We start from the raw sequence: 19,646 nt of genomic DNA, 5'->3' as shown, positions 1-19,646 counted from the left end.
GAGATCAGCTCAAAGCAAACTGAAACCATCCTTTCATTTATTCTTTTATCAAGTAGTCTCAAAAAAGTAAAAATAAAAAATAAAAAAACTTTCAGAAAAGTACTTGGCTTTGAACTGCAAAGAGAACTTAGAATTTTTCTCTTGCCTGCCCATCACAAAATTTACCACCTAATAGAGACAAATAAGTAGGTTCAGTCGAACCACTATCTTGATGGATTCTTCCCTGGCAGGTACAAGTTAAATGGTAGGGCTGGCCCTTCAGGTCTAGCCTGGGTTCACTTATAGCTGTGGAGGGCAGACCTGTTGGCTAGGATGGTTCTTCCCATAGGGAGCTGGTCCCTGGGAGAGAATCAGGACTTCTTTTCCTCTCTTACAGCAAGGTTAAGCACTCAGTGTCTTTTTAGGCACAGAAGACCTAGGTTCAAATCTTAACTCTTCTATTATCAACCCTTAACTGTTATTTATTTTTCTAAGGCTCAGATTCTTTGCTTAAACATGGGAAAATAATTGTGTATACATTCTAACAGGCTGTTAGAATTAAAGGGCATAACACGCAGAAAGCTCTTAGTGCCCTGCCTAGAGCTCAGTAAGTAGACAATGAATACTAACAGCTGTTATTTTAATTCACAGGGAGGCCAAGGTGGACCAAAATAGCCATATGTTAAGTCACAGGCAGAGTGCATCCATAATGTTAATGCTGTGGATACCAAGTGTGGTCTGGACTGCGATCCAAGAAAGAGAGGAAATAAATGTCCTTGGCATCAGGCAGCTGCTGAATTGATTTTACTTTATCGATAGGCCATTCCACAATCAAGAGCCATGATGCAATAACATTCTATCCACTCTGCCTTTCCCTCAAAAGAATTATTAACGTTCTAAGTGTCTCAAACCTAAAAGAAGGTATGGTATGAATTTGTATACATGAGTCACTACATACATATACATGAGCTTCGTTTTTCAGAAAGCTACTGAATATGGGCCAACACATATAAGTATCATTTAAAGAAAAAAATAAGTTATTTATAATAAAAAGATTGACATTAATAGTAAATAATAGTAAATAAATAAATAAAATGCAAATAGAATAAAATTTATATTATAAAATAATATTATAAGGGATCTATAATAATAGTAATTATTTTGGGCATTCTAAAAATTACATAAATCTATTCTTACATAATAATTCGGAGAAAGGATGGCTTACTATTTGCCTCTCTATCCAAGTCAGAGTATAGCAATCTAAATAATTTCCAAATGGTGAAGTAGTACAGTGACCTAGAAAGTTTAAGGCAGCACCTTATAGAAAGGTCCACGTGAACAGCACCATGAACGTGGTGATCACAGCCATCATTTTACAAATCCATTCTGTTCACTAAAATATTTCCAAAAGAAAATAAGTAATCTTGTTAAAAATGCTCAATTTCAATGCATAACTAAAGTACATGATCAAGATTTCATTTTCATCTATAAAATTGGAAAACATTTAAGTGACAATGCCCACACTTGTGACACCTTATTGGAGGACAATTGTCTCAAATATCTTAAAAAAGTATAACCTTTTGAACCAGAAATTCTACATGTAGAAATTAAGCTAGTAGTTACAGAAGTATACTAACCAGTTATCTTGAAGGAAGGGCTGGGTTTGGGAGGTTAAAAGTACTATATGTACACACTGGAAAAGTACATAAATCAGATTTAGTTAAATAATTTCTAAGGACAGGCATACAGTGTGATAATATGTAGCCATAAAAATTATGGAGAAAGACATTCAATTTAGTGGTATGGAAATACATTTGTGATAGATAAGGGGAACAAAACAGGTGACAAAACCGTGTCTATTTCAAGACCTGTTTGTTATGGGTTGAATTGTGTCCATACCATACACCCCAACCCACGATTCATATGTTGAAGTCCTTTCTCCCCGTATCTCGGAATGTGACCTTATTTGGGAACAGGATCATTGCAGATGTAACAGTTAAGATCCAGACTGCAGCTGGACGGGCTATAATGCCATGTGACTGGTGTCATATCAAAAGGGAACAATTTGGACACAGACAATAGGAGAACACCATGTGAAGACAGAGGCTGAAATGGAGGCAATGTACCATCTACAAGCTACAGAACACCAAAGATGGTTAGCAAACCACAGAAACTGCAAGAGAGATATATGGAACGGATTGCCCATTAAGGCTCTTAGAAAGAACCAACCTTATCCACAATTTTGTCTCGGACTTCTAGCCTCCAGAAGTATAAGACAATAAGTTTCAGCTGCTTAAGCCACCCACTTTGTGGTGCTCTGTCAGCCCTATCAAACTAACATATATCATTTTTGGAGGAAAAAAGTTTTGTTTCAAAATGTCACTATTAGTTATCTCTCAGGAGAAGGATAATGGTAATTTTTATTTACTAGTGTTTGCAATTTTAAATTAATAAATATATGACTTATAAATAAAGTGGCTTCCAAATAACATGTCAAAAAATCTACCTAGAATACATATATACTCAGTATGTTTGGATCATGGCAGGCACAGAGGAGGCAGCGGATCAGATAGACATGGTTTGAAATCCTTCTTTGGTCATTTACTCATAATTTCTCTAACTTTGGGCAAGGAACCTTATAAGGTGACTCTAAGGTATTAATGAAATTATGTATATAATTAGGTAGCACTGACATATACAGCCTGACACCTAGCAAGAGACTTTATTTCTTTAATAGTCCTTACAGTGATTTCTTTATTTCTTTAATAGCCATTACATTCATTTCTTTAATAGCCATTACAGTAAGTTCCCACTATCTACGAGAGCATTGTCCTTTTTTAAAACAAAGAAGTATGCTATTCCTTTTGGAAAACAGCTTCTCAAATTCATGGTCACCTTGCCAAAGCCTGCAGGCAACCTGGGGCTCCAATGTGTCTGGGACACTGATCTCAGACTTGACAGTCCAGTCTAATCATTCTTTTTTTGCCAACCACACCTGTCAAATTTTACTATCCCACTCAAACTCATTTGGGTTATGTAGACCTGATCTTTATGCCCTTTAGCATGAAGAATGCATGTGTGCACGTATAAGAAAGAGAGGGAGAAGGAAAAAGAGGGAGGGAGGCAAAATATCTATGAACATCTAGAAAAAAAAATTATACTTCTGAATTTTCCAATTTATTACTTCTATACATTGATGGTAAAACATATTTTGCAGGAAAGAAGGAAAGAAAAGAGGTATTTATTGAATCCTTGCTATATGTCATCACTCTTTGCAAATGTTATCTCATTTAATGAATATAATAGTTCTGCCTGCTAGTTATCATGGTTTTTACTCATATAAATAGGAAAGGACCAGAGAGGGTAAGTATGTCCAAGTCAGTCACAGAGCTGACAATCAAACCAAGTATTTTCTATGTTACCAAATGAAGGAAATGTAGCAAATAAAGCCATACATTAAAAGATACAAACAAATCAGCCAGCAATTTTAAGTACCTTCAAAAGAAGAGAAAGTATAATATTTACACTTCAAATTTACCTCCTGTGAACAGATAAATTTAGTGGTTTCCCTTAGAACAGCCAGAGTTTAATACCACTAACCATTTCACACATATTCCTTTTAATAAACCAATGAAGTACATGTCTTTTAAGATAAATTCCAAATTCATATATAATAATTGTGCTTTTGCTTTCAACTGTTTCATAAATAGAATTTGCAATGTGATTCTGCCAACAAAAGTTCTTACATAAATTCTAGTAGAGGATTATGAAACATGCAAATAAGCCTCCCCCCTTTCCTCAAACAGCTGCAGCTAGAGATGAACATTAAGGGTAACGCACCAGGCATGGCACTTATAGGAAAGATTCCCTGGATACCTGAGCTCTCATTCTCTAGAATCAGCGATAGTCAGCCTTTTCAGCCCTCAACAGCACTGAGTCCTCTTAGGAACTTTCATGCATATTAGCTCATTTTATCCCAAAACATCGCATTAAGTATATTATCCCCATCTTACAGCTCAAGGAGATGAAGGGATTCATCCAAAGTTTTTCAGGCATTAATTCCTTTTCATCATGTAAACATATTTTTGATATAGGTAAAATCCCTAGAAATTGGAGGTTCAGTAAAATGGATTTGTCCATGAACACACCCAAGTTCTGCAATTGAACCCAAGCTTGTTGCTCTAAAGCCAACATACTCTAAGTCATCATCATAATCCCCACTCATTCAGCTACCTCATTTTTCAATTTAAGTATCTCTGGGATCTCCATTCTTCACTCAGATCATGGGCTCATGCCTAGTAATTTCCTGGTATCACTCTTTCTTCCAATCTAAACCTTCTGCTTTCTCAATTCTTCTGGCTCCCAGGAAGGAGCCCAGAAGAAGGCCAACTGTCTATCAGGTGCAAGCAAAACCATCAGGTGAATTAAGGGCATGAGAGCACAGCCAGGCAGTCTCATGGTAGACCAGATGGATATGTGAGCACTTCTTGTTAAAGCCATAGGGGGTATGTCTTTTCATTTGGCACATAAATCCTTCAAAACAGCAAATCCAAAGAATGGCAGCTCACATACACACAAAGGGCAGACAAAATTTGTTTGCTCCTTCTACCTATATCCATAATGGAAACTATTTGACTTGAATAATTTTTCAGGTGTCTAAAAAAGAATTTAAGTGTTCACATCTTTCTAAATATCCAGATCCTTTCTGCATCCTATAGAAACTTCATAAGCATGTTTTCACAACACATTCCTGAACCTGAATTTCTTTATATAACAGATCAGTGAATAAAGATCTTGTTAGAAAAGATACACAAGATCAGCAAAATTTTCTCATGGAATAGGAGTATTTTTGAGGAATAGAAAAATTCCTGGGTGGGTTTGGATATTCCTCGTCCTTATAGGGGGTACTGAAATTTTTTGTGTGTTCTGGCAGCTTGAACAAAAAGGGACCTGAATTGGGATTAAGAAGACATGACTTTAAGAAGTAATGATATAGACTGTTCCTACTGTTTTCACTGGAGAAATCATTTAATTTTAAGAGCTGTGGGCAGTTAGTGATCACGATTAATGAGAGGTAATATGAAAAAATGATTAAGATGAAGGAGTCTGGCATCCAATGGACTGGGTCTATCTATTCTGGCTCTATCACTTGCTAGCTGGATGACTTTAGGCAAGTAGTTTGAGCTCTCCAGGCCTCAGTTTCTTCATATGTCAAAAGGAGTTATTGCTTGGTTCTTCAAAGGTGATTGTGAGATTAAATGAAATAATCCATTATAGCATTTAGTAAAGTGCTTATCTCTATGTATTTGTATTCCTATTAGTTGTATATATTTTATGATCATCTCACAATGTTCTTCCAACAGAGAGATAATAATAGAAATGAAAACTGATATGGCAAGTATAAACTGAGCAAACTTTATGTTTATACTGTCCTAGAAATGTTAAGTGCATTTGTTGATAACATACCATCAGGTTTAACAATCTCTTCTTTAGATATGGTTAGGAAGCCTTAGTATGGAACCAGACACTCTGCTGGGGGTTTTGCAAATATTAAATTACTTAACCCTACTGGCAACCAAAAAACATGACTCTTAACACTCTTCTGCGGACCCGGAGGAGCCACAGGATTATGTAGTCAGCTCCACTTCCAATGGACGGAAAGAAGAGTGTTTTCCAGGAGTAGGCTCATGCTATAGCCAGCTCCTTTTTTCATGGTGATTCTTGCTTGTTAACCAATTCCTCTCTTCCCCTCCCTCAGACAGCACCTATCACACCAGGCAAGCCAATGACTCTTCCATGAGTAAAATATTCCGGACAAAAAATTTAATTGGGGTAAGAATATTAAACTAAAAAACAGTATACCTTAGGGTGTTTCTGTTTTCTACCACATGAATAAACACAAGAAATAATTAACTTAGTAATTAGTTTTCTAACACGAAGGGCCAGAGCTCAATTGACCTACCAATAGATGAATAAAGATGAAGTTCATGGGGTTTGAGGGAATACATTTTCCTTCACAAGTGGATTATCTAATCACAGGCAAAACCTCATCATTCCTTTCAGGAAGTGGTGATGAACAAAATGGCACAAGCTCATAGAGCCTTCTGTGCTGAAGGGCCAAAGGTACATCCCTTGAATAACATCATCAACGTGAATCCACCAAATGATCGTATCATAGAGAATTCCAGGAATTCGGGTCCCAGATCTCAAAGATGCAATACCTTCTTGAGAAAATTGGTAGTGCTACCTTAATCAAAGATGTACTCGTGGAACAAAATCATCTACTCTTCCATCACACATGTCAACCTCTCACTGTGTCTAATGTGCCCATGACTGCTAGAATTACCGCTTCCACTCTTTCCCTGAAAAAACGATCTTGGGAGACAGGTTTTGGAATCTCATGATCCTTTTTATTCAGGCTACGACACAACTAGTTGTGGACATTTGATCCATGGATAGCAAATCCATAGCCTGATATGGCCTGGGGCAGATAGCTGGGTCTACCCTGATAAAATTATTACTAAGCCAATCACATTCTTTCTCTTAGGACATTAGATTAGAATCAGGGAACCAATAAGGTAAATAGGAAAGAGAAAGGGAACACACAAAGAGAGCAAACAGGACAGTGGTCAAAACACAGTAATGGCAATACTCTTGGTAAGGCAGTTCTACTCAGTGCCTTGACACCAGACCTGAGATCTGAGCCTGCTTCAGTCCTCACACTTTTGTTGCTGTAAGAATTCAACTCCTTGGGCGCCTGGGTGGCTCAGTGGGTTAAAGCCTCTGCCTTCGGCTCAGGTCATGATCCCAGGGTCCTGGGATTGAGCCCCACATCAGGCTCTCTGCTCGGTGGGAAGCCGGCTTTTCCCTCTCTCTCTGCTTGCCTGCTTCCTCCTCCTCTCTCTCTCTCTACCTACTTGTGATCTCTGTCTGTCAAATAAATAAATTAAATCTTCAAAAAAAAAAAAAAAAAAGAATTCACCTCTTTTACTATGCGGTGAGGATGCCTACAACTGCCCTCTTCCTTTAATAGCTGAGTCAGTTTATGTGAGTTACTCTCCTCCACAACCAAGAATAACACTAAACAATTATGTCTATAGGAGCCCTTATAGTTCCTCTTCACAACTAAGATCACAAAGGGGACTCTACACCCACATCCAGTGCGTTCTTGAAGATTCGTTTATTCAGTCTTTTTTCTCTCTTCTCCCTCTCTTCTTCCTCCCTCTTCCTTCAACTGATACTTACTGAGGACCTACTGCCAGATGTTTTGAGGGATTTGTAAGTGTCCCTGGAGTTGTTCTTACCATGTGTCAAGGTCTGTGTTAGATATTTAGAATGTACTGATGAACAAGACAAACAATATCCTTGTCTTCATGGAGCCTTTAGTATGGCTGGGAAGCCAAAATGCAAACAAGTTATTAAAGAACGTACTCAGAGAGCCAAAAGGAGGCTGAATTCTGGTGGGACCTGCCTACTTAGAGAGGTCCTCCCAAAAGATGTGACATCTCAGCTGACACCTGAAGGAACAAAAGGAATTTGCCAGTTAAATGGGACTGCACAAGAAGAGAAAGGTGGTATTATATGCAGAGGAAGAGAAACGTGCAAGGTCCATTAGATCAGCAAGAAACCATCACCAGTTGGTGATCTAAGAAATGTGAAATGTATATAAGAACATCTAAGAAATGTGAAATGTATATAAGAACAAGAAACCAGATTTCAGTATGAGAGCTAAAAAGGGTGAGGATGGACACCTCCCTCCCAAGTTTTGATGAGGCATCAGTTTCAACTGGCAGCACCATTTTTTTTCTTGTAGGTTCCAAAGACATCAAAGGGACTAGAGCAGAGGCTTAGAGGGTGGTTGGTGATTGGGAAGGTCTCAGCCACGCTGGGAGCAGAGATAAGGCATTCACACTTCATGCCTCAACCTTCATGCTATGGCAATTATCTTATGCTGTCCAGAGTCACTTAGACTGGAAAAAAAAGCAATTATTTACCAAAACTATCATCAGGATCACAATTATCTTTACTTTTGGAGGACACTTAATAGTTTAAAAATTGTCTTAAATGTTTGATCTCAATTAAAATTTACAACACTATGAGAACTGAGAGATCTTGTCCCCAATATTCACCTGAGAAAACAGGTTCTCAAAGAACGGCTAAGCTAAGAGAATGAACAAGAATAATTACAAATACAGTCAAAGTCAAATATATGCCTGCAGAAAATGAAGACTCAAAGGAAAATCATGGTTCTGTACACACATTCCTTTGGAGACTATTACTTTTTTCCATTAACACATGGCCCTTTTTTTTTTCTTACCTGGATCAGGAAGAGGCATAAATCCTCTCAGGAACACAGAACTAAGAATAATGTCTCTACTCGAGCATCAGGGCAGGATTGCTACCCTGCTCCTACCTGAAAGACTCCGAAGTGCCAGGTATAGTTGGGTATTAGGGTGTCGTCAGTAAGTGCCTGAGGTTGAACCTATAAGGACCTTCATCTACAACCTGGAGAATTCAGCTGGATACATGTAGCTCTTCTAAACATAAACAATGTCTATAGATTATAACTTGAGAAAGATTAGGAAAAAACCTCTCCCTGCATCTTAACAAAAAGACACCTGAGAAGCAAGTGCCTGTAACTCTTTCATGAGACCTGTTCCGTTAGTTTCAACATTGGCCTCTCTGCAATGTTCTTTGACAGGCAGATACTCCAAAGGCAAGTCCCTGGAGAGTCACTTATGCTATGGAATAAAACAAAACAACCATGCAAGTATGGTATACACATAGAGGGGCTCCAAGAGGTACATGCAAAGAGAGCACAGATTTTCTACTTCAGAATTTTGACAAGACCCTAAATTGCAAGAGTTTGCCATAATGTTCTAAATCACTTTTTGATGGATTTTTTACTTTCTCCTTTTTCATCATCCCCAGAATCACCCAAATCCTTATCATCATTATCATCATCAGCAGCAGCAGCAGCATCTTCTGAATTTGTTGATCACTGTTTATAGCCCAGGCACTGTGCAAAGAGGTTTACTTTCATTAAGTCATTTAATCATTATGGCAACCCTTTGAAGGAAGAACTATTATCAATCCAATTTATAGATGAGAAAAATGAAGCAAGCACAGTTAAATAACTTGTCCAGGTTTACCATGCTAGTGAAGAATAAAATCAGGATTCAAATCCATAAGTAATACATTTTGCTTTGTTTCTATATTTGTGGGGCCAAACACCAACTGTTTTAATAAACTTGGAAATGCATTAAGTGATGAGTCCAATACTATATTGGGGAGTTGCTCTTTTATGAAAAGTATATTTATTGATTCATATTCCAGTTGCATATGATTTTTGTCACTAATTGAGAGGCTGGAAAGTTATAATTAAATCCACATTAATGGAGCTCTGAAATTACATCAGACCCTCAATGACAGATTGCTGCTCATAATTTAAATAACTTGTATGTTAGAATTCCCTGTCTTATTTATACTTAGGGGGAAAAAACGAGTTGTCTGACTCATGCACACAGATTTTTTTTTAAGAAAATAGGAAAAGCGACCATAAAATAAGATTAGATTATTGACTTGATAATCAGAGTCTTTCCCCATGTATCTTAATTGAAAAGATACTGATTTTTAATTAGAACCAACTTTATCTTGTTAATTAATAACCAACAGAAAATAAAACAATATAAAAGACAACTGATGTGTGTTATGTTCATCTCTAAATGCGAACACTCTTTGGCATTTTCAGAAAAGACTTCAAAAATATATCTTAGTGGGGGAGATAAATACTGCAAAATAGGATGGTATCTGCCTTTTAACGTTTCTTTGAGAATTAAGAATAAGGTACAGCAGGTGCCTGCCACATTGAAGGACGCAACAAAGTATACCATTTAAGAGAAGATGGTTTGGAGGGAGAGTGCTCAAATCTTGGCTTTGCCATTTCCTACAATTTTGTTCTTGATGAGTTAGTTAACATCCCTGAGCTTCGCGGTGAAATGGAAATGTTAGTCATATAGATTTGACATGATGATGTATTGAAGGCACTGAAATACCGTCCCTCATATGAAACTTGCATGAGAAAAGTAGCTCTTCTTACTTTTCTCATTAGGGTTTTAAAACGGTGATATATTATATAATATTACATTATATTATATTATTGCTTTATTTTGTTATACATGATTGTAAATGCTATTAGTATCAAGTAAGCAGAATGATGTTTGGAAAACATAGTTTAGAATTTAGATTCAGGGATGAAGATTATGCAAAGCAGGTGCTTTCATGTAAATAAAGTAGTAGTCCTACAGCTCCTGTATCAGATACACTGCAACTCTGGATTAGCTGGTCTCCTTTGGGAAGGCAGAATGGAACTGTGAAGTCCAGGGTTGTTGAAGAAATGATATAATAAATTTGAGATGATGTCAAAGAATAAGAATTAGAGGAATCAGGCAATGTGACCTAGCAGTTATTTCTAGAGGGATGGAATCTGGGCTGCAGCATCGTGTTATTAGAGGACTATGCCAAATGTCATTTGCAGAACTGAAGTCCTGTTGATGCCCTTACATCTGTACCAGTTCTGGTCCTGGATGATAGATATGTTTGGGTCCCCACATTCCATTACACATAAATCCACAGGTGGAAATCCACAGCCTTGTAAATAGCAGAGAGAAGAAAGAATGTACTGACAATATTTTTCAAAAATTAAAGAAGAAGAAGAAGACGACAACAATGACCAAAGTCCTCCGACTGGCAAAGAACTAAAGTAGCAATATAAGTTCTCAGTGGACACTACCAACTTAGTGTTTCAGAGTAAGTCTAAGAAATAGGATAAATTTAATTTTTTTTTTACCATTTCCAAATGATGTTTTAAGAGATTAGCTGGATCTGTTCTATCATCAGGGAATAAATGAAACAGACCACTGGAATCAGTGCTATATCCTAAATTTGGGGTTTGATTCAAAAGACAGTGATGGGACACCTGGGTGGCTCAGTTGGTTTAGCAGCTGCCTTCGGCTCAGGTCATGATCCCAGCGTCCTGGGATCGAGTCCCACATCGGGCTCCTTGCTCCATGGGGAGTCTGCTTCTCCCTCTGACTCTGCCTGCCTCTCTGTCTGCCTGTGCTTGCTCTCGCTCTCCCTCTGAAAAATAAATAAATAAAATCTTAAAAAAAAAAAAAAAAAAAAAAAAAGACAGTGAGAAGTCCCTAACCTCGCTTAAGTAGAGATCAAGAATTGGGAGTTTTGCTTGAAGGTCTTTGAAATTAGCTAAAGTTTTCATTGAAGGCCTAACTATTATTATACATTGAACTTTCAGTCTACTGTATCCATGAGCCTTTCCTAAGCAATACATAAATACAGTGCATTTTCCCCCTCAGGCTATAAATCCAAAAGCAGAGGTTGTCTTTAGAAGTAATGCCACTGCATAGTATCAGTCCACAAGGCATCATTCAAAATATGAGTTATTTTAAAAAATAACTCAAGTGTACAACTGTGGACAAATGATATGCCTATGATTCTTCCTACATACCACAGCTTTCTTTTACTGTCTCCTCTCCCCACTGCAATACAACTTAGATCCTTTGGGAAAAAAATCAATTTTAACAGTTTGGTGGTATACATTTGTTTTTCTCTGTGCTCAGACAAATCTCTCTGTTTCTCATACATACACACATAACTGTATTTCCCTTTTCTATTTTTTAAAGATTTTTAAAAACTTTTATTTGTTTGAGAGAGAGAATGCATATGCACGTGTACAAGCATAAGGGGTGGGGAGGGGCAGAGGGAGAAGAGAAAGAGAGAAGCAGACTCCCCTACTGAGTGCAGAGCCCTACATGGGGCTCAATCTCACAACCCTGAGATCATGACCTGAGCCAAAATCAAGAGTCCAATGCTGGGGCACCTGGGTGGCTCAGTGGGCTAAGCCTCTGGCTTCAGCTCAGGTCATGATCCCAGGGTCCTGGGATGGAGTCCTGTATCAGGCTCTCTGCTTGGCAGGGAGCCTGCTTCCCACCCCCCCACCTCTGTCTGTCTCTCTGCCTACTCGTGATTTCTCTCTCTCTGTCAGATAAAGAAATGAAATTTTTAAAAAAAATCTTAAAAAAAAAAAAAAAAAGAGTCCAATGCTTAACCAACTGAGCCATCCAGGCACTCAACTCTTTTTCTATTTTTATAAAAATGGTATTATGATCTATATGTTAGTTCAAACTCTGATTGAATAAATTCATTCAAAGAATGAAAGTCACCTTCTTCCATTTAAAAATTTATCAAATATTAAGAATGAAACCCATTTTTTTTTTTTTTTTTTTTTTGCTGTTGACAATTTTACCAGAGACAATTACATATACTGACCTCCAGGTCAGTGCATACTAATTTAACTCATTCTTTTTTTTTTTTTTTTTTTTTTAAGATTTTATTTATTTGTCAGAGAGAGAGAGGGAGGGAGAGCAAGCACAGGCAGACAGAATGGCAGACAGCGGCAGAGGGAGAAGCAGGCTCCCTGCCGAGCAAGGAGCCCAATCCTTGCTGGGACTCGATCCCAGGATGCTGGGATCATGACCTGAGCCGAAGGCAGCTGCTTAACCAACTGAGCCACCCAGGCGTCCCTAATTCATTCTTTTTAATGGCAGTATAATATTTCACAACATGTGACTCAAACAGTAACAATTTTCCTATTAATGGACTTCCTAATTGTTTGCAGTTCTTTCCTCTACAAATGCTGTTGCATCAATATCCTTGAGCATATATCTCTACATACACTTTTATTTCTACAGCATAAATACTGAAAAACAAAAGGATTATGGTTCAAAGATTTTAAAGAGTACCAATTTAAAGCTGCTCTCCATAGAAAAGGAGAAAGTGGAATATTGGTATGCTCTGTCCTATCAATTTATACCTTTTGCTGATCACTTACTGTTTACCAAGCACTGTGAAAGGCACTAGTGGGGAACACAGAGAGGAACAGAACAAATGTCCTGCTGTCTAAGAGATCACTCTCACTGTCACCACTCCTACAAAAAAGAAGCCTCAGAGCAGCTCTTCACAGCAATGCATACACATAACATATATTTTCCTTCGCTCTGTTAAACTTTCTCAGTAATGAGCCTTCTTCCATTTCTCTGCTCTCCTTTCAGCTCTTTTAAAAGGTAGATCAACTCATGTAAGTAACTTTTTAAGTTTAGGGGGTTTTGTTGGGGAGGGGGGGGGTTTAATCCCTTAGTCAGTTTCTCTTCCATAAAGGAAAAGCTAATCACTGATTTGCAAGCAAAAGCTCTTCCACCTTAGAACCTTAGAGGCCTAGAAGAGAGAGATGACTATAAATATTTTAGGTGTAATAAATGTTCTACTATTCCTCTCCCTCTCTTCTTCTTTCCCTCCTCTCTTTCTCTCCCCCCCCCCCAGGATCTCCCCCCACCCCATGCCACACACACATCAAGAAAAAAAACAACTATAATGCAGTGTGATCAATTCTCACGAATAAAACATAGTGGAAGCCCAAACAATAGGATGAATCATTCCATTTTGGATACAGAAAGGGGAAAGAAACAAATATGAGAGAAATCCTCATGGAGGTAATATTTAAACTGAGGTTAAAAGACAAACACTTTTTCTAGGCTTGGAGTGTTAAGATGGAGAAACAGCAAGAGCTTGATGGTAAAAAGTGCTTTTGAGTTTGGGAGGGAACCTGGATAGCTTATGGTGGTGGTCCTCCAAATTTAAAGTGCACAGGAATTATTTAGGGAGCTTGTTTAAAATCCAGATTCCCAGGTACCCAGCTACCCAATATTTTGAGCTGATGTCTGGAAGTCTACATTTTAAACAAATTCATCCGGGTTTCTTATATTTTGAAATATGCCAGCAGAGGTGGTGTGGTGAGTAGTGACATGAAATAGTGTTGTCACAGGACTGAAAAGAATATAAATTAACGTGTCAGGTAAGTGACAATATGAGACAATAAGAGATACCAGAAAATGATGTCAATTCTTTGAATTATGTTTTGGGAGAAACAACGTCTTGGCAATGGAGCTATTACTTTGATCAAAAACCTCTGCTCTTCCACAGGGAATGTTTACTGAATGGCTGAATGAATGAATGAAGGAAGGCAGGATTCTGAGAAAGCCGACTAGAAGTATCATAGACTGCGAGCACTGTTTGCTTTGTTTAACCCGGCCGTAAGGAAAACTGTTTTAGAATGGCCATCCCAGAACAAGGTTCAAGACTTCCAAATGCTGCCTTGATGTATGATAAATTGATATATCTGTGCATTTTTATGCAGGTCCACAGATAAGGCAAATGCGATTAGCCTGTGGATCATCTATGTAAACACGCACCAGGGTTGCGTAGCCAAAGCCAGATCTTAGCCCTTAGAGCTAAGATCTTAGGAGGACAGAGCATGCTCTTACATAACTTCCAAGCTAGTCAGTGGTAGGGCCTGTGATTAATGCTACATGACAGGCTTTGAACTTTCTGTTCAGATAGGTCTGCTTGCCCCTCAGAGCTCCTAGCAAGAGGGAATGTGCGACCTGCAGATTTCACTCTGAATAACCATCATCTAAGCCAACACCAACATTGCTCTGTGGCTCTGTGTGACTACTTCTGTGCCTCACTCCTTGTCGATAGGTTGCCATAGGGCTGTCACAGTGTTTTGTTTTGTTTTCCTTTAAGGTGGACAAAACAGAAGAGTAACAAAACTTCAGAGAGCACAGTGGCCGAAGAGAGCTAAGCAAAGAAGCCTGGGAGCTGGGGAGAGGTTCTTCTGGGAAAAATCGCTAGAGCCCTCGAGGAGTGGACAGTAGAGAAATTGTAACAGGGAAGGAAAGAGTCCTGCCCTTCCCACCAACAGCATTCACAGCGTCCCAGCGCCTCCGTGGAGCTCCCGAAGGCCAGTAGACCACAGCGCTTCCTGCATCCCAGTCCGGGCGGGTGAAGAGCTGTCCCCATGCTGATCAACTTTCGAGCTTGGCCAAGTGGACGCCCAGCCTTCAGAGAGTCCCTCCTTTACAACCTTTACCTCCCCCCATCCTGCCCCCCAAACACACACTCCCGCCCTCCGCAGAAGTGCAGGTGAGGCCGAGAGCCCAGCGGCGGCTCCCCTATCTGCTGCGCTCCCCACCTCCCATCTCCGGGGGAGGCTCCAGACAGCAGCCCTTGCGAGTGTGCCTGCGGGAGAGGAGATGACACCTCGGAGCGCTTGCAAATCCGGTCCACACTCCCGCCGCCACGCGCGGTCCCTCCAGCCTGTCCCCGCCAGCCCGGAACGGCACCTTCGGAGAGGGTTGGTCTCTGGCCCCGGAGCAGAACTCAGGGCCTGCGGCGGCCGCGAGCGAGGACGCCCCTCCCGACCTCTCCGCACCTGACGGCTCGCTGCCCGGCTCCCCTCCCCGCACACAGCCCGCACTCACCAGTTCCAGGGCTCGCAGGAAGGCAAGGGGCTCCTTCAGCGCCCGGAACGTGCCCGCGGAGGCCAGCTTTGGACGGACGACACGACAGAGAGAGAGAGAGAGAGAGAGAGAGATGGCATGAGGAAGGGGCTGCGGCGCCTCTCCGGACCGCCGGGTCCCCAGCCCCCGCCGCCCTGCCCAGGTCCGCCCTACCTGACTCACGGGGTCCATCGCTCGCCAGCGCGCGGTCTTTTCCTTTTCCGATGAAGTTCGGAGGGCTCTGCAGCGTTGTCCTCGGGGCCAGAAGCCCCGCTTCGGGGAGCGCCGGAGGGGCGAGGCCCGGGGCGGGCAGGAGGCGGCGGGGCCCCGGGAGAGCGGTGCCCGCGCGGGCTGGCTAACGTTCGGGGGGCCGTGCGCTCCGCGAAGCCTGCGCTCCGGGGCGACGAGCTGAGCCAGTGGGGCGGCGGGGAGGGGGCGCGGAGGGGGAGAGGCGGCGGGAGAGGGAGCGCCCGGCGAGGGCTGCCATTGGCCAGCTGCAGCCGGGAGGGGAGGGCGGGGGGCGGGCGACGCCGAGCGCCAGACTCCGGGTAGCCTCCGGCGCGCGCGCCCGTCCCCTCGGGCTCCGGGGAAACTTCGGGGCTGGAGGGTGGGGAAAGCCGGCTGGCTCCATCAGCAGCGTGGTTCCCAGACCGAAGAAGGGGTTGCAGGTAAGAGAAGGGCACCTACCCCTTACCTGGGCACGTGTGTGTGGTTCCCTGACTTCCGAACACCGAAGCAAGCCTGTTGACTCGTGGGTTCGCACACGCCTTCAGGGACCTCCCTCCGCGTGGCCAGGCAGCGCCAGTTGCGGGGGTGCCTCGGAGAACCGGGAACACGGTGCCTGCCCCCAGCACTAGAAGGGAATCGGGACCGACGGACGCGGCTAGAGGAGAGAGAGGAGAAAAGAGTCGTCTTGAATATGGGCCATTGCCCCAAATGGGTAATTCTCGGGGTCACTGTGTGAGGTCAGGAGCAAGTTATCATGCCCACTTAAAGGTCAAAAAGAGACTTACAGAGTCTGATTTAGCCAAGGTATACCACACAGCTCATGAGGGGTCAAACAGGGATTGAAATTCAAGTTCCTCTGTAGCTCATCCTTTTCCACTGAGATCCTTTGCCCGAAGAAATAACCCCCAAATGAAGCTCCTGAAATTCATCATAAATAGTACTGAGCCTTTGGCTCCTAAACCCATACTTTTTTCCCCTCCCTTGGTCCGCTAACCTTGCCGAAAATAATAGATAACAACAAAACAATTGAGTTCCTTTTGTGAGTCAGGAATTGTGCTAAGGGCTTTATAAACATGACTTCACGTATTCACAGAACCCCCATGGGTTAGTATGCTATTATGCTCATTTTAGAGATGAGGACATTGAGGATCATGGAAGGGAAGTGGTCTGCTCTAGTTTAAAAACTAACAGAGAATGAAGCCAGAGCTGAATTCTAAGAGTCAGAAAAAGAAGAGGAGGAAGAGTGCTTAGCCATTAAATCATCTTGCTGATATGCCCCCTTCCTTCTCACTAGCTTTGGACAGGATTCCACATATGAAGTGGTCTCCCAGCAACACAGATACCCCATCTGTTTACTTCAGAGATTTGCCAAAAAGGTTTGGAATTTGGTGAGGGGAGTGGGGCGACTAATATTTAAGAGCAGGGTATGAAGACGGAAATGAATAGTTAGGAGGCTGCTAAGGGGAGACAGCAAACCAAACATGAGTAAGAAAGAGTACATGTCCCCTGCCCATGGATTTTTTTTAGAGAAAACTAGAAATGTAGTAAGAACTCCAAAGGGCTAGTTGCACCATCTGCAGTCAGCCACTTTTGTTCCTACTGCTCTTCCTACATACAGATAGTCTAAAACAATTGGAAACTGTTGTTTCAAAAATAAGCTATTCAATTTAGCAAGGGCCAGGGAAGGGAATTAAGTTATCAAGTACTTAGTGTGTGCTCTACAATGTATATATGTTATCTTAACCTGTGAAGTTACTTAGCCTATTCAAGACCTCAGTTGTTTTTTTTTTTAGTCTGTAAAATGGAGCCCACAACATCTACCTTAGTTCCTTGTTGTCAGGACTCCATGAGATTTTGTAGATAACATATCTAAGGCAGTTTGGCACAACATAATCTCAAAACAGGTATTAGTTATGTTTCCCAATGCCCACACTTCTGAAAAAGCAGAGATGAAAGTTCAGGGGTCCTCAGTGGAAGCTTGGGCAATTGTAGCACTGTCTTGACACTCTCTGCAGTATTCCTCTATATATCCTTGCCTTTTTGAATTCAGCAGTTGCCATTTTACTTTCTTTGGCCAGTGAAATGTGGCAGAGAAGATGGGTGCATTCTGGGCAGAAGTTTTAAGAACCTCTTAGTGATTTGCCATCTTGTTTATTTTCTTACACCACAATGAATACAATGTATAACACAAAGGTTCTTGGAACAGCCTGGGTCCTGACATTACCATGCCATTAGCATGGCACCTGGACTTTATAAACATGGAGCTGAGCAAGAAATGCATTTGAGTTTCAAGTAATGGAGATTTTTTAAGTCTTTTGTTACTACAACACAATATAACCTAGGTTGATTTGTAAAAAAGTTCACACAGGGGTGCCCAGGTGGCACAGTCAGTTAAGCGTCTGACTTAAGCTCAGGTCATGATCTCAGGGTCCTGGGATGGAACCCCAGTTGGACTCTGCTCCGCAGGCAGCCTGCTTCTCCCTCGCTCTCTGCCCTTCCACACACTTGTGCTCTCTCATTCTCTCTCAAATAAATAAAATCTTTCAAAAAATGTTTCACACAGCTAGTACGTAACTGAGCCATGATTCCCCCCTGAACCTGTATGACTTGGTTGTCCTTATATTTTTGCTCTTTCCGTCAACTACCTTATGGCTATAACATCCCCTGCTTATGTTTAATAATGATGTTAATTATTATAATAGTTTATATCAATTCAGTTCTTACTGCATGCCAGGCATTGTGCTAAATGTTTTAAGTATATCATTTTAACATGACCGCAATCCCCTCTTTTATGTATAGTGCCTCTAGGTCTGGAAAGTCTAGGTAACTTGCCCAAGGTTGTTTAAATGTAAACATTAAACTTCTTAAACATATCTCTTTAGACAGAGAGAGTGATTAATTTAAAATATTGCCCACTAGCATTTCATTTGAGCTGAGAACTTGGCACAGTTGAAGTGTGAGCCAGTTCCCCCTGGGTCTTTCTTTGCACTCAACATTTCTCCTCCCTAATAATGTGGCAGATTTTTCCAGTCCTCCAAACACCATGTGAAGGAAGCCAGAATTGTGGCAAATGGCAAATGTGTCATAGCTTAGGCAACAATTGCACATTGTCACAGGATGCTTTTCACGTTCCAGAAATGTATGAGCTTCCAACAGCTGCACCACCAAAATAACCCAGAGTTCCATATCACATTTGCAATGTTAAATATCTTGTAGACTTTGGGGGTTAGAACCCCTGTCTTCAGGCTTGGAAATAACATTGGGTTCCCTAAAGAACTAGATTGGGAGAGGTAGGAGGAATGATGTAAACATTACCACAATATTACTCTCACTGGCTTAGGGTGATGCCTTCTCTTCTGCCACAAAAGGACAAAAGATAACTTCTTTTTTACTTTAACAGATTATCACATTGACTCAACAATCATGTCAACTAGGGTGGGACATTAGTGATCCATTTTAGTGGCCCATATTAGTTATGTGTATCAGTTTCCAAATTCTTCTTTTGTTTTTGACCAGGGACCTATAGTTATGAAGACTATAGGTAGACCTGTCAAGGTAATTTATTCACTTACTGCACTAGTTCTCAACAAAGGGTGATTTGGGCCCTTCCCTCCCCCAGGACACACCTGGCATTGTTCAGAAACATTTCAATATGTCACATCTGGGTGGGGAGGAATAGAAGATACTTTCTCAAAGGGGATCAAAATTACAAAAACTGAAGTACCAAACTGCCACTGATGAACATTCATTATTCAGGCAAATTCACTCTTGCTCTCGGGGAATAACATACTTGGGTTTCATCTTCCTATGTCTCTTCTGGCAAAGAGGAGAAAGTGGTTTAAAAATTTTCCATAGCAACTTAATACAGGAGGAAATACTATCCATATGTTATGATATTTAAGATACTAGAAATAAGTAATGAGTGAAAAATGTTATATATTTAACTCTGCTTATGCTGCTAACCTAACTTTACAAATCTTTCCTAGACTAGTGAGTACAAAAGCAAAGGGCAGTAACATGTCT

At 40.9% G+C, this 19,646-nt stretch overlaps 1 protein-coding gene and 1 long non-coding RNA gene across 3 annotated transcripts in view; one reads left to right on the top strand and one right to left on the bottom strand.

Annotated features, from left to right (window-relative positions):
• SYNPR (synaptoporin) overlaps positions 1-16,108 on the bottom strand; it is a 320,804-nt gene extending 304,696 nt beyond the window's left edge. Inside the window, exons 1-3 of one of the 2 annotated variants that reach the window (XM_059161412.1) lie at positions 16,090-16,108; positions 15,570-15,783; positions 15,378-15,443 (exon numbers count right to left, since the gene is read on the bottom strand). In XM_059161412.1, the coding sequence (XP_059017395.1) occupies positions 15,378-15,443; positions 15,570-15,587 (84 nt within the window). In that variant the 5' untranslated portion in view covers positions 15,588-15,783; positions 16,090-16,108. Of the gene's footprint in view, positions 1-15,377; positions 15,444-15,569; positions 15,866-16,089 lie in introns of those variants that run through there. The other variant, XM_059161410.1, reaches the window with a different exon arrangement.
• LOC131824092 (uncharacterized) overlaps positions 15,914-19,646 on the top strand; it is a 231,202-nt gene continuing 227,469 nt past the window's right edge. The window contains exon 1 of the long non-coding RNA XR_009350744.1: positions 15,914-16,063. This is a non-coding gene — a long non-coding RNA (uncharacterized LOC131824092). The remainder of the gene's footprint in view (positions 16,064-19,646) is intronic.

The sequence above is a fragment of the Mustela lutreola genome, chromosome 2 (assembly GCF_030435805.1).
Source record: "Mustela lutreola isolate mMusLut2 chromosome 2, mMusLut2.pri, whole genome shotgun sequence".
Classification (NCBI taxonomy): Eukaryota; Metazoa; Chordata; class Mammalia; order Carnivora; family Mustelidae; genus Mustela; species Mustela lutreola.
The sequence above is the reverse complement of the archived record's forward strand: the minus strand, read 5'-3'. Positions and strand labels throughout refer to the sequence as shown.